Here is a 15,291-nt window from a genome sequence, read left to right as displayed (position 1 = left end):
CCCTTTCTCCATCACCACAGAGCTAGCTTCAAGGTGGTCACTGTTCCTTCTCTTGTGACTGCGTTTCCCAGCAGCCCTTACAGTTAGTTACACAAGGTCAAGGACCAGGTTCTCATCAATGGAATGTGAGCTAGACCTCCTCCAATAATTGCTTCCTTATTCTCCTGCAACAGCTATTGGATCTTTCCTTGAACAGTGGTATGGGGTGATGGCATGGGGTCTGGAACAGCTGCAACCATTTTACAAATGTGAGGGGCAGAACCCAGATGAGCAGTGCACATCCCTTCAAGCCCAGAACCCTTAAAACAGTGGCTGCTTCTTCCACACCTTCCCTTCCCCTTTGTTGTACTAGCTGAAAGAAAAGTAGACGTAGGAAATGTCACAGAAATGATGAAGAAAGATGGGACCAAGAGTAATGGTGTGAAGCAAAGCTGCTAGATCACTGTTATATCAGAGGAAAATAAATCCCTTTGTTCTTTAAGTCACATTACTATGTCTCTCCTTATAGCTTACTCCAGTCTCTGAATTAATAGGTGCAAAGAGTTAATAACCCTCAACCAAAGAATTGCCCAAGGAAATCTACGTGGCATTATTTCACTCCCTCTCCCCTTTGACTGGTATGGAAGACCTGTTAACTTACCACCTGGCCTTCATACCCCTTCTTTCTAGCACAAGTGCCTCCTAATTTCTTTTCAAAAGCAGCAGCTTCCCCTTTTTAACCATGTGATTTGGGTGGGATGGGCCCCTCCCTTTGGTCCTTAAGTTGTTCAAGAAAATGATACCTAAAACAATGGAGGCCAATGTTTGCTGGAGATTCTAGAGAAGAATTGCTTCCTTATTCCCCTGCAACAGCTATTGGATCTTTCCTTGAACAGTGGTATGGGACGATGGTGTGGGGTCTGGAACAGCTGCAACCATTTTACAAATTTGAGGGGCAGAACCCAGACCTGCCAAGGGTCTCCCATGTGAATGAAGGCAGAGCAGAGAAACAGGAAAAGACAGCGCCTTGTTGGCATTATGTAAGCCAATGTCTCGGGCTGCACCTGAAACCCGCCCTACCCAAATTTTCAGTCAAGACCTAAAACATCACCTTAAGCTGATCTGAATAGCAACATAGAGTCACTCCCCGTAGCGCAGATCATAACCTGGAGCTCTGCACTCTCCCTTTTTACTCACACCTCCAGGGACAGGAGGAAATCTGTCTTCCTTTTCAGAGGAGCTTCTCCAGGTTGGTAATCAAAGCTGAGTAGCAAGGATTCATCACCAAAAATCCTGCCAGAGTTCCTGCCGTGGCTCAATGGTTAACAAATCCGACTAGGAACCATGAGGTTGCGTGTTCAATCCCTGGCCTCACTCAGTGGGTTAAGAATCTGGCGTTGCCATGAGCTGTGGTGTAGGTTGCAGACGCAGCTCATATCTGGTGCTGCTGTGGCTGCGGCCAGCAGCTGTAGCTCCAATTAGACCCCTAGCCTGGGACCCTCTATATGCTACAGGTGTGGCCCTAAAAAGCAAAAATAAATAATAAAAATAAATTAAGTAAAGTAGATGACAATGCTTTGCAGTGATATGAAACAATTGAGGTTACTCATCAGAAAAATCTGCCTGCCTCCCATAATTTCTTAACCTTTAAGGATTCACCCCATCCCCACCATGTCCCTAGTTTCAAAGTTCGCATGGAAGCTGTCAGCTGGTGTGGATTTCTTCTTGTCTTTTTCAACAAATTAAAGAGCAACCTGTGGTTGGTTGGGTGTGATGAGTCTCTGGAACAATATGCCTGGGGGTTCACTCAGTAGGTAAGGTCGTCCTTCCATTGGCCTTGGCCAAGCACTTAGGGTTTAACCCACAGAAGCAACTTGTGACACCAGCTGCCTTTGGACAGTGCACAAGCCCATTCACAGAACATGATTCCTCTTGCACAGAATCAAAATGAGCTCTGCTCAACTAATGCAGTAAATTCAATACCCTCTTTCAGAAACACAGCTTTAGCTAAGCCTCTGTCCTGTTTATTACTCTGAACAAAATCAGGACAGAGCTTGGGAAATGCTGACCTATTTCATGGGCCTCCTGCCAAAATCTTTCTGAGCATATCCACCATTAAAGATCCTTAAGTGTGTGGAGAAAGACAACTCAGAACAAAAGGGCTTGCCTTTCACTGGCAAGGCAGACAAGTAATCATATCAGAACAAAGGCATCATGGCTGCTCCACTTGATGCTTTCAGGAATCAAGGGCTCTTGGTCCAAAGTTAATTAAAAAAACAAAAACAAACTAACAATAATTAAAATCATGCAGAACAGAGCCAGTAAAGTCAGTGGGCCAAAGCTGAAGGTTCTTTTGTATCCTCTGGATTAACCATCACAGTGCAGTGTGTGAACATCTTGGCCCAGTTCTATCACTGGTTAGTTAACTGGACATCACAGGCAACTCACCTACACTATTTGGAGGGGTGGGGGTGAAGCCCGTGGCATGCAGAAGTTCCTAGGCCAGGGATCAAACCTGTGGTACAGCAGTAACCAGAGCCACAGAAGTGACAAAGCTGACTCCTTAACCCACTGAGCTACCTTGGGGAACTCCAAGAAGCTATTTTTGGCCTAAGCCTTTTTTTTTTTTTTTTTTTTTCCTCTTTTGGCTGCCCCAATGGAATTCTCAGGGCCAGGGATCAGATCCCAGCCGCAGTTGCAACTTATGTAGCAGCTTTGGCAGTGCTGGCTCCTGTAACCCACTGTGCTGGCTGGGGATCAAACCTGTCTCAGTGTTGCAGAGATGCTGCTGATCCCACTGCACCGCAGTGGGAACTCTCTAAGCCATTTTGTGATCTAAGCCGGGCCAATGCTCCAATGCTTGCCCTTGAACAGACCTCAGTATTAATGATCTTAAGAGAACACAAGGATGAACTTAGCAGGCAAGAGAAATAAGAGCAAAGATAACAAATCAATTATAAAGGCTCCTAGTTCTATTTCAATGACAAAGACTAGTCTAAAGCACTATCTTAAGCTGTTTTCCAGAATTTAATCCCCCTGGGATACTCAACCACCAGATCAACTGGAATCTAAGGAATGATGCTGATCCCCCAGGACGTCAATTCACTGAATGAATTTCGATCCATGGAAGCCTGAAACTGACTGGGTCCAAGTGTGGACAGTCTGTCCACCGCCAAGCCCCTTCATGAAGATGCCATGTTCCCTTAGCTTAAAACTTCCCCAACTTTGTTGGGAACAATGCTTTGGGGAAAAGATGCCTGCTGTTCTCTTTACTCCTTGCAAGTAATAAATCCTTCCCTCTCCTAATCTTTGGCTTGACTGTATTTTTTGGCTTGACACCCAGCAAGAAGTGAACACAGTTTGGGGGTAACAAGAGGATATATGTAAACTACTTCACCCAGGACTTGACACTAATGAACAATGAAGACAAATGGAAATCCTCAGTGAGCTAGGTCTTAGTGTCCCTAAACTTCCTGGCATTTATCAGTCTCCCCTGCTGGACCCTCCTACTCCTCTTTACCTCCAGTACCAACACTGACTTTGCACATACAGGGTACCCACCGTAAAGGACTTCAGACTGAACACACGATGATGGGTGTGCTTTGCTGACCAGGGGCCTCGCTTGTCTGGTTAATAGGTCAGGCAGCCACGTGGACTGCTTTTCAAACAGATGATTACAGAGAGCCACCCAAGGGTGAGTCTAGGAAAGGAGCTCATAAATTCCACTTCCAGAAGCAGGGTCACTGTTTTCATTCTCATGCTCCACTCTTCCTTCCCCCGCAAGTCATTGGAACAAGGCCAGGCAATAACCTAGATTTTTCTTGCTCAGAACTAATAAGCTGGAATTTTAAACCATCAGTCTTCCTCTCTGTTGGGGGGGGAGGGCACACTCCCATCATATGGACAATCCTGGGTCAGGGGTCGAATCTGAGCTGTAGCTGCAACCTATGCCACAGCTACAGCAACACCACATCCATACTTAACCTGCTGTGCCACAGTGGGAACTCCCCAATTTTCTCTTTCCTCCAATCTCCTTCTGTAATTCAAGTCCTAACTGTGATTTTATTTTATTTTTACTTTTATTGTCTTTTTAGGACTGCACCCATGGCACATGGAGGTTCCCAGCCTAGGAGTCGAATCAGAGCTGTAGCTTCTGGCCTACACCACAGCCACGACATATCCAAGCCACATCTGTGACCTACACCATAGCTCACGGCAACGCTGAGTCCTCATGGATACTAGTCAGTTCGTTAACCACTGAGCCATGACAGGAACTCCCTGACTGAGATTTTAGTTACAGCACATTAGGTGGCCTAGGGATGCACCACACTCTTTGCACTTAGAAAGGGAATATGAGGAGTTCCCATTGTGGTGCAGAGGAAACGAATCCTGCTAGGAACCATGAGGTTGTGGGTTCAATCCCTGGCCTCAGCGGGTTAAGGATCCAGTGTTGCCTTGAGCTGTGGTGTACGTCACAGATGTGGCTTGGATCCTGCATTGCTGTGCCTCTGGAATAGGCCGATGGCTATAGCTCCAATTCGACCCCTAGCCTGGGAACCTCCATGCCTCGGGTGCAGTCCTAAAAAGAGAAAAGAAAAAGAAAGAGGATGTGAAATAAAATTCGTATTTTATGGCAAGACAAGAAAAATGTCAACAAAGAGAACTTTTTCTCTGCCCTCTGGCCTCCTGTCTCCCCTATGATGTACACTATGTATCTGCATGGACCAAACCTTCTCTATCAGCAGAAATACCTGCTCAGCTATAAAGAGCAACATTCTCCTAGCAGCAAGGAGACCACTTCTTAAAGATAACATTCCTGGAGTTCTTTATCAGGAAACAATTAACATTCAAAAAGTATCAAGGAGGAAGTTCCCTTTGTGGCTCAGTGGGTTAAGGATCTGGTGCTGCTTAAGCTGTGGAGTAGGTTGAAGATGTGGCAGAGATCTGGCGTTGCTGTGGCTGTGGTGTAGACCAGCAGCCACAGCTCCTATTCAACCCCTAGCCTGGGAACGTCCATATGCTGCAGGTGTGGCCCTAAAAAGACCCGAATCCACAAAAAAAGTATCTAGAAGTGCCTGCTGTGGCTCAGCAGGTTAAGGACCCAACATAGCCTCTGTGAGGATATGGGTTCCCCATCCCAGATCAGTGGATTAAGGATCTGGTGTTGCCATAAGCTTTTTATGTCAAAGATGTGGCTCGGATCCAGCAGTGCCATGGCTGTGGCAGGGCTTGACCCCTAGCGTAGGAACTTTCATATGCCACAGGTTCAGCTGTAAAAGAAAAAAAAAAAAAAAAAACGATAACATTTCTTTTGTTCTTGTAGGGAGTCATCATGACTCATCACTTTGAACTTTGAGACCTGGACTGTGTACACTGTCAATAATATCTTAACTAGAGTTCCTGTTGCATCTCTACAGTACCAGGACACAGATTTTTTTTTTGTCTTTTGTCTTTTTTGTTGTTGTTGTTGTTGTTGCTATTTCTTGGGCTGCTCCCGCGGCATATGGAGATTCCCAGGCTAGGGGTTGAATCGGAGCTGTAGCCACCGGCCTATGCCAGAGCCAGAGCAACGCGGGATCCGAGCCGCATCTGCAACCTACACCATAGCTCACGGCAACGCCGGATCGTTAACCCACTGAGCAAGGGCAGGGACCGAACCCGCAACCCCATGGTTCCTAGTCGGATTCGTTAATCACTGCGCCACGACGGGAACTCCATGGACACAGATTTGATTCCTGGCCCAGAACAGTGCATTAAATGATCTGGCATTGACATAGCTCAGACAAAGGTTGCAACTGTGGCTCAGATCCGACCTCTGGCCTGGGAACTCCACATGCAGCAGGGTGGATAAAAAAGGGGGTAAAAAGTCATTTAATGTACAGCCCTCTAGCAAAAAAACTCACACAACTGTGCTTTGACCTCTAAATGGGTGGAACAGTTCTCTGAGCTTTCTGAGATGCTGTCCCCCAGTTGTAATCCTCGATTTGTCTCAAACAGAATTTTCCATTTCTTAGATGAACTGATTAATTTTTCTTCAGCAGGTATCTGACATGGGGCAAAGGGAAAGTTTTTAGTTTTGGCTTGGATGTGACCAGCCCTCTGAATGCCAAGGAAGCAGCCAGTAAAGGGTTGAAATGCACGCCCAGCCCCACCCTGAATCCCTATGTTGAAGTCCTAACTCAAGTACATCAGAATGTGACTATTTAGGAAATGGGGTCTTTATAAAGGTAATGATGTTAAAATGAGGTCCTTAGGATGAGCCCTAATCCAACAGACACACAGAAGGAGAGGCCCATGGAGACACAGGGAGAAGGTGATGTCTACACGTCAAAGACAGACCTCAGAAGAAACCAATCCTGCCAATATTTTGATTTGGGGCTTTGTGGGGGAGCAGATTTTGCCATCTCAAAACTATGCCTCTTTGGCCCATTAATTATTTTGAGCTGTTTATTTTTTAAGAACCATCAGACCTGAAAGAAACTGATAAGCAAGCAGGTACATAGCCCTTTTTTAAGGAACATTTACATTTATATGGGGAATTTCCATTTCTAAGGGCGTCTCCCACAAGTACCAGGAAAAGCAAATCTCTAGAAATTCACGAATGGGGAAGGCACCGACTTAAATCTGCATAACACCCTTGGCCTCCTTTGCTGTGCCTTCCCAGTCACTTACGTTAATTGACTCTCCCCACCCTCAACATCCTCTTTTTGGGGGTCCTCACCTGAGGCATGTGGAAGTTCCTGGGCCAGGGACTGAACCTGCACCACAGCAGCGGCCCAAGCCACTGCAGTAACAACACCAGATCCTTAACCCGCTGAGACACCAGGGAACCTCCAAGCATAACTTTTAGAATTAACCAAATGTACTTTTCATCCCCAAGTCTTACCACATTTTCTGGCAGCTTATGTCCAGGGAGATATTTCACATTTTCATGGTCATTATTGATGATGTCTGTCAGTTTTCTCCCATTAACCGTTTCTTCAAAGACCCACATCTTGACCGTAGAGGCAAACTTCTGTAGTTTCTTGACATTATCACCAATTATTTTTGCAACAGCTGAACCCCTACAAAAGAAACAGTGGACAAGAAAAAAATTAAATTCACTTGGTCAGAAGAGAAAAATCATTAGGTAACTCAGAAGACTTGTGCTCTGATTCAAGCACTGAGAACTCAAGCTGTGATGCTGCATCATTCTCAAGCTGAAACGTCAATGTTTTCACCTGGAAATACTACCCCATGATCAGGAAATCCTCAGATCTGGTCAAAAAGCACCACCTTAGAGACAAGCAGGCATCAACTTATCTTGAAGGAGTGTCACAGGCAGAAGAGAAATCCACCTGAAAGATGGCCTAAAAATAACACTTAGAGGTAGAGGTCTCCCAGGTAACTAAACTATATTTCAATTCGATCAAAGAGATTAAAATGCAGAGACCCTAGAAAAAGCTGTGTTCTGAATTCCCTCAGGCCCCAGGTGCAGTCCTAAAGGAAAGACAAGATCTGAGTGGATAGCAGAAAAGGAGTAAATCAAGGGCCGGGGCCCAGCAGCCAGAGCATCTGTTCCCCGCCCCTCCTCCCCCACAGACACCCTCTAAAGGCTCCCCTTTTTCTGCATCTCTAGTCACTAAACATAATGAATCAGTCTCCCAGAGGCTTTGCCACAGGGGAAGATAAGACACCTATTAACACTAGTTAATGCCAGTCCTCTGACAATAGCTAGGCAAGAGCCCTGGGTGTGTGCATCTGTTCCCCGAGGCAGAGGTGCTTGCAGTCAACAGTGCAGTAACTAGGAGTAAATCTGGGTAATTCTGGGCCAAGCTGTGGGATCTGCCACTCAGGGATGGGGGAGGGGAGAGGGGAAGAAAAAAGATGGGAAGAGTCATGAAATATAATTCAAGGACAAATCTAAGGAGAGGAACCAAGGAACCAAGATTCTAATTCCTCTAAGGCCTAGTCTTGTCCTTTATTTTTATTATTATTTCTTGGCCACCCTGCTGTGTACGGAGATCTCCAGCCAGTGGTCAGATCTGACCGGAGCCACAGTTGCCACCTACGGATCCTCTAACCCACCATGCCAGGCCAGGGACTGAATCTGCTGCAGAGATGCTGCCTATCCCATTGCGCCAGAGTGAGAACTCCAGTGGTCTTATTCTTTCTAAATAACATATACAATAATTTTTTGGGGGGATTAGAAATGAAAACACTGTTTCGTTTTAATCTTTCAGTATAATCTCCATGTTGAACCAAACAGTTTTCTTGCTGTCTACCTTCTTCTGTGTTGTTTATAAAACCTCAGAAGTATAATTCAGGAGGATAATGTGAGAAAAAGAATGTATATATGCATGTGTGACTCGGTCACTTTGCTGTACTGTAGAAAATTGACAGAACACTGTAAACCAGCTCTAATGGAAAAAAATAAAAATTATTTTTAAAAAAGTACAATTCACCTCAACATAATAAAGGCTATATATTCTCTATGACAAGCCTACAGCCAACCTCATTGTGTGTTACACCCAAAATGGGGGTAGGAGGAGGTGGCAGCAGAAGCACACTCTTGGAGATGATGGATGTTAATAACCTTCATTATGGTAATGGTTTCATGGGTGTGTGCATATTTCCAAACCCATCAAATATGAAGTATGTCAGAGTTTTCTGTGTCTCAATTATACAGGAAAAAAAGCTGGTTTTTTAAAATTTTTATTTTGTTTTTGAGGGCCGCACCAGTGGCATATGGAAGTTCCCAGGCCAGGGGTCAAATCAGAGCTGCAGCTGCCGGCCGACACCACAGCCACAGCAACATCAGATCCAAACCACATCTATGACCTACACCACAGTTCACAGCAACAATGGATCCTTAATCCACTGAGCAGAGCCAGGGATTGAACCCACATCCTCATCCATACTAGTATCCATACTAGTCGGGTTCGTTATCACTGAGCCACAACAGAAAACTCCTGTTGTTTTGTTTTTTAAGTATAATTTATACCCAAACTCCTTTGTGGCTCTGAAATTGTACTAAATGTGTTTGTCACTTATGTGTAAGGAAAAGGACCCAACTGAAAGGGAGTGTTTGGGAGGAACCTGTGTGTTTTGAAGCCAACTAGAGTCCACGTATAAGCGACAACCCTGTCCTAAAAACATGCCTGGCTAACAGGCCAAAAACATGCACAGACACATTAGAACTGAGCTTAAAATAAAGTGAAAATGCTGCCTAGAGTCCAGTCTACAGAAGTGGTTTGTGTGTGGCTCGGCTGTGGTAGGAGCTGGGGTCCCATGGCCAAGGTGGTGGAGTATTCACATTTCAGGGGCTATCCTGCCACTGCCTGAGCCTGGTCAGGCAGGCATCAGGCAGGGACCATATCATGGTTGGGTCAAGGGCACAGGCAGCCATTTCTCCACCTGCCAGCTTGTCCACCTACTCAATGACAGGTCCGGTGTTTCCCAAAGTGACCCATATACACAGAACCAAATGACACTGAAGCTTGTGCCATTTTCAACTCTCTTGGACACACAGAATGTCTCATAGGAGTGCTTCAATGTTGTTCTCATCTCTCTAGCATGTGCGAATTTCCCTTCTTCCCAAAGTAGGAGGCCTCCAGCTCAGAGCCTTGGCAAGCATAGTATCTGGCAAGGATTTTAGAACACTGTTTTGTTTCCATTCTATTGGTGCCTGTTGTTACCTTCTACCTCCATTCTGTTGGTGCCTGTTGTTACCATATTTGCAGTGGTGACAAAGTTTTCAACTCAACTTTTTTTCTGGGGGGGTGCTGAGGCATGCAGTGGCTTGGTATAGGATGTCAGTTCCCACACCAGGGATTGAACCATGGCTTCAGCCATGAAAGTGCCAAATCCTAACCACGAGACCACCAGGTAACTACCTCAAGTCAACTTTTACAAGAAAGTGTAAGGGAATAAGTGGAGTAAAAGTCACCGGGACAGTGCCTGCGTAATGGAGGTTTAATCCCATCTAAACCTCCACCTGGGGAGTTCCCATGGTGGCTCAGTGGTTAACGAATCCGACTAGGAACCATGAGGTTGCGGGTTTGATCTCTGGCCTTGTTCAGTGGGTTGGGGATCCAGCATTGCTGTGAGCTGTGGTGTAGGTTGCAGACGCGGCTCGGATCCCGTGTTGCTGTGGCTGTGGCGTAGGCCAGCAGTTACAGCTCCAATTAGACCCCTAGCCTGGGAACCTCCATATGCCGCGGGTCACACCCTAGAAAAGACAATAAATAAATAAATAAATAAACCTCCACCTAGCTGATTAAGATGCTCACTCCCTGTGACCTTGGGTCACTCAACCAGGCAGTGGCAGAACTGGGAGAGGCCTAATGACAATTGAGGGCTAGTCCTGGGTCTTTACTCCGAGGTATAATACCACATTTCCTATGCAATCTTTTTTTCTTTTTTGGTTGCACCTGCGGCATGGGAAAGTTCCCAGGCCAGGGATTGAACCTGTACCACAGCTGCAACCCAAGCCACTGCAGTGACAACACCAGATCCTTAACCCTGTGCCACAAGAGAACTCCTCCCATGGAATTATGAATTATCTTAAGACTTGGGCCTCAAAATAGATTAATTTGCAACCTTGGCAATGCTATGCCAATGAAATTTTAAAAGGGCTTGAGTGGGAAATCACGTTCCAGTGCCAGTTGTGTACATATTGGGTATGTGACATAATAGCTCATTTCATCTTCCCAGCAGCTACATCATCCCCAATTTACAGATGGAGAAGTCGAGGCTCGGAGAGAATGAATAAATCACCAGGTCATGCTGTCCATCCTGCAGTTAGAACCCAGATCTGTTCCCAAAACCTACACTTTCTGCTAATTTCTCTTTGTTCCCTGGTAGAGGAGAGTCATTTTTTGAGAATACACTCAGAGAACCCATGCTAGGCAGATAGAGCCCCACCCAGAGGACCAGGAAGAAAGGCAGTAAAGTCCCTGCCCCTAAAGAGCTTGAAGGCTGGCAAATGGAGACTGATGTTGCTCCAGGAAGCATACAAAGAAATGTAACTGGACCACAGTCACCAAAAAAGCTAAGCAGGTGACGCCTGGCATCCTGACATCTGCCAAGGGGGAGCTGAGGAAGGGAAGGGCTGAATTCTGGATTCTGAAGGCTGAGAGCGCCTTATCTGGGGTGAGGTGGGGGGGCACTTACAGGCAGAGGGAAGAGCCCGTGGAACAAGATGCAGGAATGGGGGGAAGGGCATGGAGTTGTCCCCTGCTTTTATCCAGGGCCCACACCTGTGAGAGAGGGAGAGAAGGGGAGTAGAGAAAGGGAGAGGAGACAGTGACATGGGGAGAGTAGGAGAGGCTGAGAAGGGAGAGTGAAGAGGAAGGGGAGAGAGAAGATGAAGAGTCAAGGATGAGACAAGGGGCAGAGAGGGGTAGGGATATGTTGACCACCAGGTGTCAGGCACTGTTTGTTTGCATTTTGTTTTTTGAGTGACATGTAATTGACATAACATTGTATAAAATGAAGGGGTACCAGATGTTGATTTGATACATTTATATATGGCAATCTGATTACTACCAGGGTACTGTTTTTTTTGTTTTGGCTGTTCATGTGGAGGTTCTGAGGACCAGGGATCTAACAGCAGGGACCTGGGCCACTGTAGTGACAATGCCAAATCTTTAACCTGCTGTGCCACAAGGGAACTCCACACCTGTTCCTCTCTATAAAGATGTAATATTTTAATCAGCCAAGGAACAGGATGCCTATCAAGTCAGGCTGGAACCTGACAATCTCCAGAAGTACATAGGGTGCAGAAACTTTCTGGCCCAGAAAAGACCCCATAGACCATCCTTCTTTTACCAAGGAGGAAAAACCTAAGAGGATAATAAGCAAGGATGCAGACAGATTCTTTCCATCTCATGCCCAGAGCTGATCCCGCCTATGGATCCACGGGAAGAGTATGATCAATTTTGGTTTAAGTAACATGTACTTTTTTTATTCATAAAAGCAATACATGAAAGATGAAAAAAACAATTATAATCTCACCATCCTGGGAGAGAGTAATTCTTCACAATTTAGGGCTTTTAAAATACAATCAGGAGTTCCCGTTGTGGCTCAGTGGTTAACGAATCTGACTAGGAACCATGAGGTTGGGGGTTCTTTGATCCCTGACCTTGCTCAGTGGGTTAAGGATCTGGCATTGCCGTGAGCTGTGGTGTAGGTTGCAGACACGGCTCTGATCCCGTGTTCCTGTGGCTCTAGTGTAGGCAGGCGGCTATAGTTCCGATTTGACCCCTAGCCTGGGAATCTCCATATGCCAAGGGAGTGGCCCAAGAAGTGGCAAAAAAAAAAAAAAGACAAAAAAACAAAAAAAAAGAAACGGAAATTACCATATGATCCAACAATTCCATTTCTGGCTATATTGCCAAAAGACCTAAAAGCAGAATCTTGAAGAGATATTTTTACACCAATGTTCATAGCAAAATTATTCACAATAGCCAAAGGGTGAAAGCAACCCAAACGTCCATGTCCACAGATAGATCAAACAAACAAACAAAATGTGGTGTGTGTGTGTGTATATATATATATATACACACACAAAATAGAGTATCTATCATTCCACATTTTTTAAACAGAAAGTTTTGACACATGCTACAACCCAAATGAACAATGTAGTTACAAAAAAAAAAAAAAAACAACAAATATTCTATGATTCCACCTTATATGAGCTTTTTTTTTTTTTTTTTTGCCATGTTCCCAGACCACAGATTGAACCCTCGCCATAGCAGCGACCCAAGCTGCTGCAGTGACAATGACAGATCCTTAACCCACTGAGTCACTAGGGAACTCTGAGCTCTCTCTCTGATATTAGAGAAGTCCAAGGTCACCTGCTACCGAGTGAGAGACATGTAGCCAGTCACTCCTGTCAGCCTGGCCAAAGCCCACCCACTGCCAGACATGTGAAAGGGGACATCTAGAACCAAAAGTACCAGCCAACTCATCACCTGACAGCTGACTTATGAGTAAGCCCAGGCAATACCCTTCTGCTGCATTCCCTGGCCTCCGGAGGTTTGAGTCTTTCTGGATTTGGCCTCCCTGACACAACAGTGTGGCTGCAGATACAACCCTGAGGTCTGAGTCCTAGAGTTGCGTGCTAGATACACTGTGTCTAGGAGAGCTTCTCAAGACTCTGGTGAAGAAACTTTGTTTCCTCTTTGGAGGAAGGTAAGAAGCTTTTTTTTTTCCTTTTTGTTGTTTGGTGAGTAACTGGGACCTGGAAAGCCAAGGAAGCATCATCTCCCTGTATCCCACACAGTTCCTCTGAATGCAGGAGGGCCCCCCCCCCCCCCCCCCCCCCGCTCCACCTCCTCTCTGACCACGTTCCTTTTTGTTTGTTTGCTTGTTTTGCTTTTTAGGGCTGCACTCTGGGCATATGAAGTTCCCAGGCTAGAGGTCGAATAGGAGATGTAGCTGCCAGCCTACACCACAGCCACAGCCAACGCCAGATCCGAGCCGCGTCTGCGACCTACAACCATAGCTCACGGCAATGCCAGATCCTTAACCCACTGAGAGAGGCCAGGGATTGAACCTGTATCCTCATGGATCCTACTTGGGTTCATTAACCACTGAGCCATGAAGGGAACGCCCAATTTTTTTTTTTCTTTAAATGACCACACCTGTGGCATATGGAAGTTCCTAAGCCAAGGATCAGATCCAAGCTGCAGCTGCAACCTACGCCAGAGCTGTGGCAATGCCTTATCTTTTAACCCACTGTGCTGGGCTGGGGATTGAACGTGTACCTCTGCAGTGACCGGGGCCACTGCAGTCAGATTCTTTTTTTTTTTTTGTCTTTTTGCCTTTTTTTCTAGGGCTGATCCCGCGGCATATGGAGGTTCCCAGGCTAGGGGTCTAATCGGAGCTGTAGCCACCTGCCTACACCAGAGCCTCAGCAACGCAGGGTCCAAGCCGCGTCTGCAACCTACACCACAGTTCACGGCAACATCGGACCCTTAACCCACTGAGCAAGGCCAGGGATCAAACCCGCCACCTCATGGTTCCTAGTCAGATTCGTTAACCACTGGGCCACGACGGGAACTCCTGCAGTCAGATTCTCTAACCCAATCTGCCACAATAGGAAAGAAAGAAGGTACAAGAGGGAGTTCCCTGGTGGCTCAGTGGGTTATGGATCAGGCACTGTCACTGCTGTGGCTTTGGTTATTGCTGAGGTACAGGTTTGATCCCTGACCGGGGAACTTCTGCATGCAATGGGTGTGGCCAAAATAAAAAGAAGACACTATAATGATTCCAAAAATCAGCTAGACTCAGTCTTCAGGCATAGCAACTGATGATTATTTATGGGGGAAGGCACTCAGCGTGAGCCTTAGAGCCACCTTTTAGCTATTGATATAGCACCTTATCATTGAGGTAGCATTCGGCACTACCTCAAAGTCCCAAGTATAAACACTGCTTAAGCAACTTCCTATTTCTGAATATCTGGAAAGGTCTGTCTTTTGGTAACCTGTTTTAAAGTTAGCAAAAGGCTGAAGTTCCTTAGAGAAACATCTGTCCCACCCTTGGGAAATATGATTCAGTAAGTCCAGCTTCGGTGCTAATTCTGATGCGAGTGGTCTTTGGACCACGTTTTAAGAAACACTAAAAGGTCATATCTAATCATGACAGATATTTCAATCCACTCTATATTTCTTCTGAATGTATCTTCCAAGACCTTATCTGTCTGTGACCTGAAGGTAAGATCCTTAAAGGCAAGGATTATATCCAGTTGTGTCTGTATCCCTAGAAAGACCACACTATCTGTGTAGAACAGACAATCAAATGCCTGTGACCAGAGCTGAACACTCCCAGGGCCCCTATGCAGCCTGTGGGTATTTTCAGTGCCTAAGTTCCCAAATCTCTTTGGGGAGGTTGTGATCCTCTCTCTAGGATTGGACAGCTCTGCACCTGGGGCAGGGGCAGGCAAGCCAACAACTGTTCCCCTCAGATCCTGTAATTAACAAAGCCAGGCAGCCAGCCCAAACCATCCGCACATTTCTCAACTGCTCTGCTCCAGTGTCACTTGCCAAGTTCTACTCCATTTCCTTGAGCTGGAGTGAGCCAAGAAAAACAGTCAAGTACATCAGAGTGAAGCTGTGGGAAGGCAGCCAAATCCAGTAGAGGGGGCAGGAGGGGCACTTCACTACTCTTGCTCCTGGCCCAAAGCTGGTGTGGCAAAGCCATGTTCCATCTACTGCACCTTGCAAAGGAAGAAAAGGTATTACCTTCTGTGGTCCTGTCTCCTCTTACAGAAGAGGAAACTAGTGTTAAAGGACACATGCTAAGTGGGCACTTTACCAGTCTCGTGGC

At 46.0% G+C, this 15,291-nt stretch overlaps 1 protein-coding gene across 1 annotated transcript in view; it reads right to left on the bottom strand.

The window, feature by feature from the left end:
• The window catches only part of GPD1L (glycerol-3-phosphate dehydrogenase 1 like), a 48,841-nt gene that overhangs the window by 31,380 nt on the left and 2,170 nt on the right, over positions 1 to 15,291 (bottom strand). The window contains exon 2 of the mRNA XM_047769429.1: positions 6,866 to 7,043. Coding sequence (XP_047625385.1) covers positions 6,866 to 7,043 — 178 coding nt within the window. The remainder of the gene's footprint in view (positions 1 to 6,865; positions 7,044 to 15,291) is intronic.

The sequence above is a fragment of the Phacochoerus africanus genome, chromosome 1, assembly GCF_016906955.1.
Source record: "Phacochoerus africanus isolate WHEZ1 chromosome 1, ROS_Pafr_v1, whole genome shotgun sequence".
In the NCBI taxonomy this organism is placed as follows: domain Eukaryota; kingdom Metazoa; phylum Chordata; class Mammalia; order Artiodactyla; family Suidae; genus Phacochoerus; species Phacochoerus africanus.
This window is presented reverse-complemented; position numbering and strand designations above follow the sequence as displayed.